The sequence below is a fragment of the Sinocyclocheilus rhinocerous genome, unplaced genomic scaffold (assembly GCF_001515625.1).
Source record: "Sinocyclocheilus rhinocerous isolate Xijiao unplaced genomic scaffold, SAMN03320098_v1.1 scaffold1234, whole genome shotgun sequence".
Taxonomy (NCBI): domain Eukaryota; kingdom Metazoa; phylum Chordata; class Actinopteri; order Cypriniformes; family Cyprinidae; genus Sinocyclocheilus; species Sinocyclocheilus rhinocerous.
In genome coordinates, this window is record NW_015656153.1 from 1644328 (window position 1) to 1658825 (window position 14498).

At 36.9% G+C, this 14498-nt stretch overlaps 1 protein-coding gene across 1 annotated transcript; it reads left to right on the plus strand.

Moving 5' to 3' along the window:
• Positions 1 to 502: 502 nt before the first annotated feature.
• Positions 503 to 14127, plus strand: ehd4 (EH-domain containing 4). The gene is made up of 6 exons (XM_016526899.1): positions 503 to 937; positions 2065 to 2241; positions 4432 to 4529; positions 7194 to 7606; positions 9148 to 9312; positions 12572 to 14127. The coding sequence occupies exons 1-6, from the start codon at positions 708 to 710 to the stop codon at positions 13127 to 13129; spliced, it is 1641 nt and encodes a 546-aa protein (XP_016382385.1). The 5' UTR covers positions 503 to 707; the 3' UTR covers positions 13130 to 14127.
• Positions 14128 to 14498: the final 371 nt, after the last annotated feature.

Below are 14498 nucleotides of genomic sequence, written 5' to 3' on the forward strand. Positions count from 1 at the left end.
GGTTGGAATGTTCTTCCGCGGGATGTGTGCAGTTCTGTTTATTAACCGCTAGAGCGCCAAAAGTTACAAAGTGCTGCTTTAACGGAGAATTTCGGTCTCAGTGAAACAACGTACAATTACGTCATTCCATAATGAATCTAAACAAAACGGATATACTGTAAATACGTTTACGTTATCTGCATTGTCAAATTTTGTTTTAAAATGCTTCTTTAAAAGTTCTTGAAAATATCGCTTTGTCAAACAATTTAAATTAGGCTTATATTATGTACTGCGGGATGACATTGAGAAAGCATTTCATTTCTTAAATTGCGAATTTTGGTTTTCTCCATGTCAGCAATTTGGTTCCTACCCTTCTCGTTTGCACCGAAAAGTCCTTGCAGTCAGCAGAGCAGCCACTCCGCCCTAGCAACCCGCCCTCAGCAGCGGGAGCTCTCCAGCGTGAAACCGCGCGTCACTCCAGCTCATGAATATTCACACCAGCGTCATGAGAAAGAGAGCGTCACATAAAAGGACACAGGTGAGGTCACGGCGACACGCACACAGCTGGACAGTCCGCGCAGTGGCCAGTAGATGGGCTAGTGTCAATACTAATACAGACAAAGAAAAATTAAAAACAACAACACTGGGACAGTTTTAAATTCCTCACATTTAAAAAGGAAACTAAGGTTGCATCACGTATAAAAGAGAGCTCTGCGAGGAACGGCAACATGTTCACTTGGGTAAATAAGGAACAGGGTGGAAAGAACAAGGAGGGAGACATGTTTCAAACAGTGACTGAAGGACTTCAGAGTCTTTATACTAAAAAACTTCTGCCTCTGGAGGAGACCTACCTCTTCCATGACTTCCACTCACCGGCGCTGGAGGAGGCGGACTTCCAGAGCAAGCCTATGGTCCTTCTGGTCGGACAGTATTCCACAGGGAAGACCACTTTCATCAGGTAATGCACGGCTTTGACAAATAGGTGTGTGTCAGCAAAACACCAAGTAGTGTACTTTTCTGTCAATGTTCTTAACTTGAATGAATTGTAATGTCTAGTAAGTCAAGAAACGCATTACAATATTATTAGACACAAGAATATTTATTGAGAGTTTATTTTTCACGTACTTATTTAATTTCTCAAAGAGCAGCATGTACACGTGTGAAGTTCAGTACAGTCAGCTCTTTGTGGTGGCTGCAAACCCTGGCAAGGGGGTGTGTAAAAACAGCTTATGCCAGCTCGCATAGTCCATTCACCTGTGAAAAGATGCAGAAGGCTGGAGAGTATGCAAACAACTCATAAAAGCATCATTATTCTTCTTATTGGCTTTTCACTGTAGGTCAATACTATTTAGCTTTGATGTCTGTGCTGTTGCTCATCAGGTCCTGTTCTAGACAGTCTCTGAATGAATGAGAAAATCCAGTAGCTCTGTTTCATGTTGAACTCCTCTCAAACTAGAACTGGCTTATTACCAAATCAGCCATTCATAATGTAAAACATAAGGTCATATTTGAAAATGATGGATGTTTAAGACTGTTTAAACACTATTGCAGTTGAATGAATAATAAGTTGCTAAGTATTTGAGTTCGAGAGACAACTTATGTTTGTATTGTTTTTTCACCTCCCCTCGTAAAATGGTTTTCATGTCTCTTAAGGAGTAATTCAGCCATATTTAACAATGAATACAGTCTGATTCGTAGTTCCCTTGTGTTATTGATAGATTTTAATGACAAGCCATGTGTGTTTCTTTGCTTGGAAACCTTTGACACTTTCTCATCCTCTGGCAGGATGTGGTAGGGATCCAGGAAGAGTGAGACTGATGAATAGGTCTGTTTTCACATTCTAGCATTTGTCCAAGGGTTAAGTGCCACTGTTTAGCTTTGATCCTTGATCAGCTTGGATGTTTATTTGTCTCAACCTAAAGGCTATTGGGTAGCATTTTAAATAAATCGCTGCAGCATTTGTTCCATTCGTTTTTATTCTCACCCAACCATGACATTTTGTTGTTAGCATGTGCTGTCACATGATCATGCCACTCCAGTTGACTAAGTAGTGGTTTGTTAATACTTAACCTCTCCCTCCTGCAGGTATCTTCTGGAGCAAGATTTTCCAGGAATGCGAATTGGCCCTGAACCAACGACGGATGGATTCATAGCTGTGATGTACAATGAGAACGAGGGGATTGTTCCTGGAAATGCCTTGGTTGTGGACCCCAAGAAACCCTTCCGTAAACTCAATGCATTTGGAAATGCCTTCTTAAATAGGTAAATATCAAGAGCCCAATCCCTAGATTTGAGCTTCAATGATTATGACTAGTATGCCAATCAAGTGTCTTAAATACAATCTTACTCAGAGGCTCTTTGCTTGCTCAAAATATTTAAATCTTGGAATTTTGGTAATTTCACCCTAAAATGGAAATGGTCACCAATTACACATTATCATGTTGTTTCAAACTGAAGACTGTCATTCATCTCTGACTGTCATTTTATCTTTGAGACACAAATTAAGATATTTTTGATGAAAACTGAGAGATTTCTGTCCCTCCACCGAAAGCGCATTCCACCTTAATTTTGACGCTTTAAAAAGCGAGCTTTAAAAGAGATTGTAAAAGTAATATATATGAATCAAAAGGTTTAATCCAAGTCATCGTGAATTTAAATTGCATCTTGTTTGATCTTGCGGATAAAACTAGTGATCTTTTACCCATTTTTGGGTGATCTAACCCTTCAACACCTCTGAAGAAGTAAAATGGGGCTGAATCAATTAATAACACCATATTTCAGTGTTCAGTCAAGCTTGAGCCAGGAGAATAGTTGTTAGACATCATGTCATGCAGCAGGGAATTCTAGGATGTGGGCACATATTCTTGCTCGCTACATTCTGTAACGGATGTCCCTCTTGCCCGGGCCGTTGCCAAAACAAGGATTTTCCATTATCTTGCTCTGGCAGTGGTATAGGATATGGAAACTGTCTGGAATGGCCTAAGTACAGTTTAAGGTTTACAGTTTAACTATAAAAATACTATTAAGACCATGCATTCACACTATATACAGTATTATGCCACAATGCTTTGCAGTTGTCACTTTACACTTAACAGGTTAAGATGTTTTTCTACCCATCTCATTCTGCTGCTCATTCATTTCTTCCTTTCGTCTCACGCAGCTCGCTTTTCTATTACAGGCAAATTTTTTCCACAAACAAAGTGGCTCAAAAACTGTGTAAAGGGGCTTGGTCACTTCTCCTTTTAGGTAATTGTAGCTGTTGCATGAGCTTCCACAAGTTTTAATGTTTAATTTTAGTACCTAGACAGTTAGACAAAGGTTTTTTTTTTCCCTGTTTGCTGGATATTTATGTGGAGGGGAAATTGGTAAGTACTTCTTTGACAGTCACCACTATAGAGGTCAAAGGCACACTTGACAGAGAACATCTCTCCTCCAAAGGAACCTCAAAACAATGCACTTTGTTTCCTGTGGACCCTGTTGTGCGTCACGTGATGGCATGTTTGGGCACAGCAGTTTATTTTACTTATTCTCTCCTCGCTCTTATATACTGGCTCTTTTGAATAAAATGCATGTGTAATTTTCTTGGAAATGAAACTTGGTCAAATGCTGCTTCCTCTATTTCTCCGCATGTTCTTCTGCTTTGCAGCTGACAGGTGATGTTTGCTTACAGATGTTGCAATTTCCTCTAAGGTTTTATTTAAAAAAAAAAAAAAAAGACATCCTCAAACTCACTTGAGACAATGTTGCAATCTTAACATCACCATAATATTCCCTCACATGGAGATTAAATAATAGTTTTATAAACATTATGAATGTATTATATATTTGTTGAATGTCTGAATCATTGCCCCAAGGTTGTGGAGTAATTTACTACTGTCCAATAGTTCATCAACCTCAATCAACATGTTTAAAACCCTCGTTAATACTTATTTGTTGTCTTTGGCCTTCACAGCATTGTTTTCTGGATGGATGCAAAATTTAAAAAAAAAAAAAATTTTTAGGTTTCATTTATTTTTTTTTAATAAAGTTTGCCTCTGTTAATATGTGGTCACATTAACAAAATACTGGCAAAATTCTGTGGGCAAAAAAGTTCCACTGTTAGTGGTTTAGCAATGCATGAAGTACAGCTTCTGTGAAATTTCGCAGAACAACGGTAAATGTGACCACATTAATTTTTTTAGTAAGCCCTGTTTAATCTGAAGTTAAATATACAGCATGTTAGTCTCCTTTTGTTTTTATAAAGCGGCTTTCACTTCTTTGGTATTTTAGTCTCCTATAGTTTATTATTTGTGTCAAGCTTTATTCTTTGAAAGAATTTAAAGAGAAAATGTTTCTCAGCTGTTATATTTTCCCATGACTCAGATCAAATGAGTCAACCGCCAAATGTAGTGATACTACCAGCATTTCCGGTGATAACATGAGGTGATGAACTCTCTCCATCTGTCTCACCAGGTTCATCTGCTCACAAATGCCCAACCAAGTTCTGCAGAGCATTAGCATCATTGACACGCCAGGGATCTTGTCTGGCGAGAAGCAGCGCATAAGCAGAGGTCAGTGGCTGCAGTGAGTGTTTACTGTACAGGAGAATGTTCACTCTAGTCTTTGTAGAATTGTATTACAAACAAAGGCCGGAGTCTGTCACATGGCCAAACACATGCAATGGGATATCAAATGACAAAACAGACACCATCAAATATACCTGATTCTTCTCTGACAGTCTTCTCAAGTGCTCCTTCAAAGATGTTTATTAGAGAAGAGCTGTTTGTCAAGGTAAAACTAGTCACAATTGGATGCTTAGTAAAGGGAAGATAATGTCACATGACCAAAACAATGTGAAATCTGCTGTTTAGCCTTAGCAAAATTCTTCATCCTAGAGTCTCTGTGGCTATTTCCCATTGAAAATAGATTTGGTGTGATGCATTAGAGCAGACAGGCTGGTTCACTCCCGGGAGGACTGAAGCTCATGTTCCCAGTATAAGGAACAATCATAATGCTTTAGTCATTAGTTTTCTTTTTAGTCACCAGATCTGGCCTGTTTCATTGTAAATTTCCTCTGTCGTTCCCGTCCCTGTTTCCCATTGCATGACACCAGCAGATACGCTGGAAACCGTGATGAGTCTGTGATGTTATGAAGTCAGCATTTCTCACTTTCTTTTTCCTCATTTTAAAAGCATGAGTTTAGCTTGCCAAATACACTTCAGGGTTTATATCAGCATACTGGTACCTCAGCATGTAGCTGGTGTTTATGTGTTTCTAGAAAATCAATTAACAAAACAAGCTGCTACATGATTTGATTAAATTTTTTTTTAAAGGGGCGATATGATGCGATTTAAATTTTTCCTTTCTCTTTGGAGTGTTACAAGCTCTTGGTGCATAAAACCAAGAGTAAAGTTGCAAAGACTAAAGTCTCAAATCCAAAGAGATATTCTTTATAAAAGTTCAGAGCACTTCTGAGACGTGGCCAAGCAATTTTTCACAGTCATGAGATATGCCTGTTCATGCTGCACAAGTGTTATCTATGAAAATGCACGGCAGCAGAGGTACACCATGGGTGTATGCAGACTCAGAGGGTCTGCAGACTACAGATTAGGCCTGGTGGCACAAATGTAGAACAGCACAAATGTACGGCCGCAGCTTCGGCCATGAGGGATAACAATGTACATGGGCGTTCCACATCTGTTCCTGCTTTAGCTCCACTCAGCTGAGGTTGCATTCCTCTTACGTTATCGTCTCTGACACATCTCACGATGCACCATTAACCTTATGCATTAATCATATTTCATTTTTATTACGACTATGAATTTTTCAAAGTTACTAAACCCAGACATTTGTGTTGTGCCTGCATTAAATTTTTCCAGTTTCTAAATTTTATAAATGAGCAGCATATTTATATTTAGGCTGCTCTTTATAAAAGTGATTAAATATTTATGGGAAATAATCCTGGTAAGTTGACAACGTCTGGTGTGACATGCAACAACCATCTAATTTTTTCTACAATTTTAAACACTATATTGTTGATTTTTATAATTATAATGCATGAAGTTTGGACTGTTTGTACTTTTAAAAATGTATTCATCACACTGTAGGATCAATTCAATTGAACTATGGCTAATACTCTAAAAGAAATGGTAACTAGGTATAGGAGCCAAGACATGGATGTTCCCTTTTACTTTTATGTACATTTTAACTTAAATTTTTGTTTAATAATAAAAATGTAGAGTCAGAATAAAAAGTAAATTTAGAGTCCTTCTTCTGTACATAGTTGCCTTACATGGAACAGCATTGATGGTTCCCACACTCTTCAAGCACTGAGCTTCTCCTTTGTAAAATCTTGGCAGAGGTTTTTGCAAAATTTTTATAGCAATGTGTAATCCATGCCATTGTCGTTGGAACAGCGTCATTTCCTCATGACTGTTGGGTGGTTGGATAAGCTGGATCTCATTGCTTTAAAATCTGAATTTGCACTGGTTTATAATGAGCTATATGTGAATGAGAACTGAAGTGGTGTCCCAGTCTCTATGAGGTTCTCATGGTCATGACAGATCAGTGACTTGTGCACAAGGCTTGAAAGCTGATCTTTATGTCCTTCTCTCTTTCTATACCCCTTTCTTCCAGCTACAGAAGCAAAGGTGTAACCATTATTAATGCACGAAGGACAGTTGAACACATTTTCCAGTTGTGAAATACCAGTTTCAAATGAATTGTTTGTGTGTAATGTTACCATGAGTGAAGTTTGGTCTCGGATATTTGTATTTTATATTTTACATTTGTTTGTTTGTTTATTTATAATAATAATAATATATTAATTATTATTCTTATTATTAATAATATTTTTTATTATGTCTGTTTATTTATTATGCATATTTATATTCTATTAGGGTTTCCCAAACATGGGTTTGTGTGTTAATGAAAAGCAAATATTTAATTTAATCATAAATATATAGAATTAAAATATATTATATAAATGAAATATTTTATCGGTTTACCTGCATTGCTAAATCAATGTAATGTTAACTTAAAATCTACTATAAAGATTTTGGGGTTCCGCTAACAGGGGGAATTCCTTTATTATATTATGTATGTTTTTTAATTGTGTTTTTACTATCGTTTTACTATCTCTAATGGTGTGTACTGAATGCAGTACACTCAATCTGTTTTCTCTTATTTTAATTCTCACATTTTAATTCTGTTCTATTGACATATTTCCCCCACAGGCTATGATTTCTCAGAGGTTCTGCGCTGGTTTGGAGAGCGAGTGGACCGTATCATTCTCCTCTTTGACGCCCATAAGCTAGACATATCTGATGAGTTTTCTGAAGCGATCAAAGCTTTCCGTGGGCAGGATGACAAAATCCGCGTGGTACTGAACAAGGCTGACCAGGTGGACACTCAGCAGCTGATGCGGGTTTATGGTGCGCTGATGTGGTCGCTGGGGAAGGTGATCAATACTCCAGAGGTGGCGAGGGTCTATCTCGGCTCTTTTTGGGGCAAACCTCTCCAAAATGCAGACAACCGGCGTCTGTTTGAAGCTGAAACACAAGATCTCTTCAGAGACATCCAGAGTTTGCCTCACAACGCTGCCCTGCGTAAGCTGAATGACCTCATCAAAAGAGCTCGGCTTGCTAAGGTAAGGGTTTTAACATCACAACTTAGCAGTCCACTTAGAAATTCATTTTGACGCTTTTAAAAATGAGTTTAGTGTCATTTATGTTATTGTATGTATGTTAAAATTAAATGCATAAAATGGTGTATATTATGCCTGAGATCTGTCATATAATTTTATTATATGGTAATAGTTGTATTATTTTTTATATACTTATAAGCCTATTTTATTATTTTAATCTTATTTTAGTATTTTCGTTAAAGTTAGTTAATTATAAAAAATGTTTAATGTTTATAGATTATAAATGTATACATATTAGATATTCATATTTTTAGTGTTGATGTATTTATATTATTTGTAAATAATTATTTGTAAAGCATCGCTGCTCATTGTCTGTTATTTTGTCTTGTGTTTGACCTTAGTTCAACCACTATTGTTTTTGGCTTTTAAAATGAGTGCACTGTATGAACTTACACACTGTACCACATGAGCCCCATTCAACACAACCTGCTTGTGCCTTAACACTTAAATATGGACGTATAAACAATTCACTCATGGAACCATGACAGAAAGTGCATCTTATCTCTTCCGCAATATTTTCCAAACACGTCCAGCAAACAGGAATCCTGAAGCCCTGTGCATGCCTTCCTGTAATGGTAAAGCCATGTGAGGCAGTTAAATGCCTTCTCCATCTCCTGGAAAAGCCCAGAAAAGTCCTTTCCATGGTACAAAGGAATGTGTGTAACAGGCTTGAAGAGAGCACGGCCCTTATTTTTCCTAACCTCTCCACCCCACTTAGTCTTGCCACTCGTCATGTTTACGCCTTTCCTGTCCTCCTCGAGCCGCCAATCATCCTTAAGAGGAATAAACATGGCTTAAAAGGGAAAAGCCCAGCCTTAATTTGGATCTCTGGTGGTGTACTTCCTCTATATTGAGGAAAAAGTTTGTGTAAATACAGACGCTTTTGAATGTTCCTTTGGCAAGGACATTTCCAAGGTGTAAACACACAGATGGTGTTTGATTATGTAACCGGCCTAGAGTAACAGGAGGTGGATGTCATGTGAGAAAAATTGTCTATAGTATAATAATAGTGATATTGATCCTGTGTTTATTTTATTGTAACATAAAAAACACAATGCATTGTGATATAATTTGAGGTCTTAAATTGCTTTAATTGGGTTGTAACTTTTAGGTGTTCATTTTAAACTTATGCCGTATGTCATAAATTAGGCTTTGTTTTAAATAAATAGTTGCTCTTGTCATTGGGCTACAGCTTGTGTGTATCTTAAATGTAGTCACTAAATGTTAGGGCAGTGTATTTGTTATAATAAAATAATGCCAAAAAATAAGAAAATTATAATAACTATTATAATTATAAACAATAATATATCATTTATTATTATTATTAAAATCATTTTCAAAATGTATGCCTAGCAGCACATCTATTTTTTAAAATAATCAATATGTTAAATCAAGGCCTATATTTCCAGTATACATTATTCTATAAGCACAGGTTCACCATATCTTCTCATGAACTTACTGATAATCTGCTGTGTGTGTTATAGGTGCATGCTTACATCATCAGCTACTTGAAGAAGGAAATGCCTTCCCTGTTTGGAAAAGAGAAGAAAAAGGAAGAGCTGATTGCCCACCTGCCTGAAATCTATCAGATTCTGCAGAGAGAGCACCACATCTCACCTGGAGATTTCCCTAATGTCATTAAAATGCAGGTGAGACTTGGCCTGTGTCTTTGGAACATGGGTAAATATTAGATGTTATATTATGGCTTCTACATATGTTTACAAACTAAACAAAACTAACCAGGATGTTTGTTTTATTTAGAGAGACACTAGCTGTTCTTGGATGAATAAAATTTCCAACAACTGCTGGTTATTAGATTATGTTAAGTGCTGGTGCAGATGTATGAGGATTCCAGGCTGTAGATCTGAGGAATGTTTGTTTTGTACAGTGTGTTAGTGCTGTGGTTGAGTTCCTGAGGGGGCTGCTTGAGTCCCAGCCCTGCTATTGTCTGAGGAGCAGACAGAGTCCTTACTTTCACTTTCTTCTGTTCTTGCCTAAGGATGTTTACCCAGCATGACTCTCTAGGCCCACATCAGAAATTGCATTACAGTATATGTGAAAACAAGACTTCAGTCAAGCAATGTAATGCAGTTTCACATTACTTTACAGAGATTAATGGGGATACATCTCACATTCGGGTCTTTCACATTTACTTAACGTACAGGCATGCAGAATTTTAATTGCTATGAAAAAACAGCAGGGTCATTCTGTGTCAACTCAACCAGTGGTCATGTATAGTGAGGAAAGCCAAAATATTAAATATCATGGATGACTATTTACGGAGTAATCCACTATTTTGTAGAGGGGGGTCAAAATGACAATTTTCGCCTGAGATTCAGAGCCAGAGTACAGTGGGGAAAGATGGCAGCATCATTATGTTATTTTTACACAGAGATTGGTAGGTCTGTTAGAAAAATTCCTTTGCATACAGATACTTTTGTTTTGATAGATGAAAACAAGATACATTTCTAGTTTCAACATTATTTGTTCTTCAGACATTCCTCTTTAAAAGAAATAAAGTATTATTTGTATGCGAAGTGACCCACATTTGGTTTTTGACCACTGAAAATGTGTACAATTTAACATTTTACTCATGGAGCCATATTGAGATTCCAATATCTCTGGAAATGAACCAAATAAGGCCTTAAAAATGAAGATGCCAAAAGGAAAGTTTGTTGAGATCCAAAATTAAGATATCTTTAATACTTCTTGAGATACAGGCATGCAAACTTTGGAGAAAAAAAATTGAAAAGTGCTTTTACCCACTTTTGAATGGTCACCACTGGCATATAATGCAACAAAGATTGCTAAAGTCAACAGATTTTACTAACAGACCTACTAATCTCTGTGTATAAAAATAACATAATGATGCTGCCATCTTTCTAAAGTCAGCTGTACCCCCCTCCAAATCTGGCTCTGAATCTCTGGTGAAAATTGTCATTTTGACCCCCCTCTACAAAATAGTAAGTTACTCAGTATACATCCATGACATTTAATATTTCGACTTTCATCACTATACATGTTTATCTTTCTTCAGAAAAAATACTGACAAAATCGACAATTTTAACACAATTGTTAACAGTTGAAAAGTTGTTAACACAATATAATAACTTTCATTAATAAATCATTAACAAACATTATATAATGCTTAATGGATTATTAGTTAATATATATTCAAAGAGTTAGAAATGTGAGATAATGTGCTTGTTAATGTTTGCTAATAAACGTATTAAACATTAGATAATGTTCAAACAAATCATTATTTCATGTAAGTTAAAATACTTACAAATGTCATTAAACTTTCAATTCCATATGATCAAGCACCTATTGAAAATCTACAAATGATTTTAACATATGTTATAAAATAATTAAAAGCTTGTGTTAATGCACAACACTTTTGCTGCTCTTGAGGTGTGATACGGGTAAGGTTAGGGACAGGTTTGGTGGTATGGGTAGGTTTAAGGGTTGGTTAAAGGGTCAACAGTGTTCAAGGGTCAATTTGATTATTAGAAGAGAACACAGTTCAATCTGTTTATATTATATTGTTTTGATAAATGAACAAGTATTTTCTTTTAAAAATGATTTTTTTTCCCCCTGTTTATTTATGATTAAAGGAATATCCTGTTTAATGATACACTGAAGAGCATTATACTAATGTGAGTGTTAAGGCAATAAAAACTTTTTTTTGCACCAAAAGTCTGTTATGTCTTTAGCAAGCATTTAGCTAAGCTTAACCAGCCACCCTTTAAACAAACCTTGTAACATTAGCTAAAAGTCCAATGCCCATAAAGAATGACTAAATGATTAGTAATCGTTTATAAACATTTACAAATGATGAATAGTTTCAACTTTAGATTGGCTACTTTTAATGATTAGTAAACATTTATAAACATTTGCAAATGATGAACAGTTTCCACTTTAGATTGGGTACTACAAAAACATGAATAAATGATTAATAGATTATTTGTTAAGATGTGTAAATAGAGGTCTACACAACAAACAAAGACCAATGAATGAAGATCATATGAACTGAAAGTTTACTGACATTTGTTAGCATTTCAATTTACATTTAATAATGTGTGACCCTGGACCACAAAACCAGTCTTAAAGGTGGGGTAAGCGATTTTTCAAAAACGCTTTAGGGTGCTTTCACACCTGTAGATCGATTGCTTTGTTCCGAAACAGGGATTAAAATTATTACAATGTTGCTTTTTATTCTTGGTGCGGTTCACTTTCATATGGCAATGTTTCTTGAGCACGATTGCCGTGTTCAAATATGCCCAAACGAGCTGAGCTAATGGGGGAAACGCACCAGGTTCTGAAACAACGGGCCAGGTGTGAAAGCACCCTTAGAAAGCTGATTTGGGCCGACTAGCAAAACAAACTTGTAACCAATCAGCAATAAGGGGCGTGTCTACAAGCATTATATAATGTTTGTTAATGATTTATAAATGAAAGTTATTATAAAGTGTTACCAGTAAGTTTCTGAAATTTGGTTGGTTTGACACGGAATGACCCAGCAGCCATTACCTATAATAACATTGCTAATTACTGACTGCACACATGCTCTCAGTGAACTTTTCAACCAGACAGCTTCCAGGCAGCACTTGAAAGATAAAGGCCATGCTCTAAATAGACTGTACAGTAGGTGACATTGATTCACTCCAGAATTAGACATCATATCACTGAAATAACAACTTCAGTACTTGGATGCCTCATTTGTTTAGGCCTTACTTTATAAATAATTGTTTCCGTCATGATCTTTAAACACATTATAAAAAATGATAATGAATAATGAAACAAAAAATCTAACCCGGTGTGTTTCAGTTGTTTATGCTATATTATTACAGACACTTTAATTTGACATTAAAATGTCTCCTTCTGTCACTTACATCTGCTAACATGCAGGAGCAACTGCAACACTACGACTTCAGCAAGTTCACTTCTTTGAAGGTGAAGTTGATTGAATCTGTGGACAGAATGTTGTCCACCAAGATCTCAAGTCTGATGAACATGATACGAGAGGAAGAAAGCAAACAGCCTCCTCTGATGGTAATGGGTGGAGCCTTTGAGGACTCGTCCGACGGGCCTTTTGGCCACGGTTATGGTGAGGGTATCAGTGCAGGGGCTGATACTGAGGACTGGATCGTGAGTCGCGACAAACATCGCTACGACGAAATCTTCTACACACTGATGCCTATCAATGGGAAGGTAACTGGCATCAATGCCAAGAAGGAGATGATGAATTCTCGTCTGCCCAACACTGTACTGGGAAAGATCTGGAAGCTGGCAGACTGTGATAAGGACGGCATGCTGGATGATGAAGAATTTGCTCTGGCTCAGCATCTTATTAAAGTCAAATTAGAGGGATTTGAGCTTCCTACAGAGCTACCAAATCACCTAGTGCCTCCATCGCACAGGAAGAACCCCACTGCAGACATCATGTACAACCACCAGGAGGATTGATCATCTTCAAATCTGCATATTTATCAGCCAGCTGCTAGCACAAAGTGGCCTTTGAATACTGAAGTCTTACTTCATTGAAAGGGATGAAGCTTTATTGGTTAAGCCATCTTTCATCAACAGACATGTGTGACTTTCACATGCCCAAGATTAAGTATGTTTGAATATACGTGCACTCAGTGTTAAAGAACAACATATTCATATTTTTGAAAGACATGCATATTAAAATTACAGTCCATGTAATTGATTACTTCTAAATTTTTTCCCTGACCTTGTGTTATTTCGACATGTGCTTGCAGACTGTAAAAATGGATGGCAGTGCAGTTCATTATGCAGTGCTTTCAATGTTATATTACATTTCATAATAAATAACAATTTCAGTTAAGTATGCATAACAGCAGCCAAAAATAATACACACAGAAGCATTCATTCATTTCACTCATTCTGACAGTGTGAATATCGATTAAATTAATTTTGAAACATTTCCATGAATGTACACTTTTCATATGAACTGCATCATAATGCTGAAATAGACTATTTGTGAGCATTTTTAATGTGGGCAAAATTGAGAGTAATTCAGTGTTTCATGATGCAATTAAAATTATGTTCAATACTACATACAAAAAATACTACATACACTTTTCTTACACTGGGTGTTACTTTTTTTTTGGGATCGAATTATGTGACATTGATTAAATGTACAAATTAATAACAGCATTACACTGAACAGCACTGAGTTTTGCCAACGTTTTTTGTTGTGTATACTATTTCTGTCTTACACTGACTAGGTTGTGAAGAGTTATAGTAGTTTATAGCGGCAAGCATTTAGAAATGTGAAACATCTACATTTAAAAAAAATAATCCTGCAAAAACATTCTACAATTTCAGTATTCATGAGTGTTCCAGTACCACTCTTCTTCCTTACTTTTTTTGAGATTGTCAGCCTGGAGAGATTGTCATCCAACTCTATTCTCTGCCTTCTAATTTAAAATAAAATTTTATGTATATATATATATTGTAACGGGGTGGAAGGAACACGCGACAAGGAGAGCTCAAATAAATACCCCGGAGGGTGGATTTATTCACAGAGAAAGTGCTCAAGTGAGTGCGCTGGGTCCTGAGGTGAGTCGAGGCTTCTCCGTGCGTGAGTCGGTGCTTCTCCGTGAGCGTGTTCCAGTGTCGGTGAGTCCGTGCGGCGCTCGTGTGTGGGCTGCTTGGTCACGGGCTGGTTTCTGGAATGTAAAGGAGACAACACGTTAGACTTCAGCTTCTGGGAGAGCATCTCTTCTCCCTTTCCTCGGGCCTCACGCGGCTTATCTGGCCGTGGGCTGATGACTCTCAGCTGTGACCAATCAGCCCGTGATGAGCGTGT

Bases quoted from the DNA above. Each gene is read 5' to 3' on its own strand.
- ehd4 (XM_016526899.1), top strand. From the start codon at position 708: ATGTTCACTTGGGTAAATAAGGAACAGGGTGGAAAGAACAAGGAGGGA. The intron at 938-2,064 runs GTAATGCACGGC...TCCCTCCTGCAG, and splicing joins GGGAAGACCACTTTCATCAG to GTATCTTCTGGAGCAAGATT. The intron at 4,530-7,193 runs GTCAGTGGCTGC...TTTCCCCCACAG, and splicing joins GAAGCAGCGCATAAGCAGAG to GCTATGATTTCTCAGAGGTT.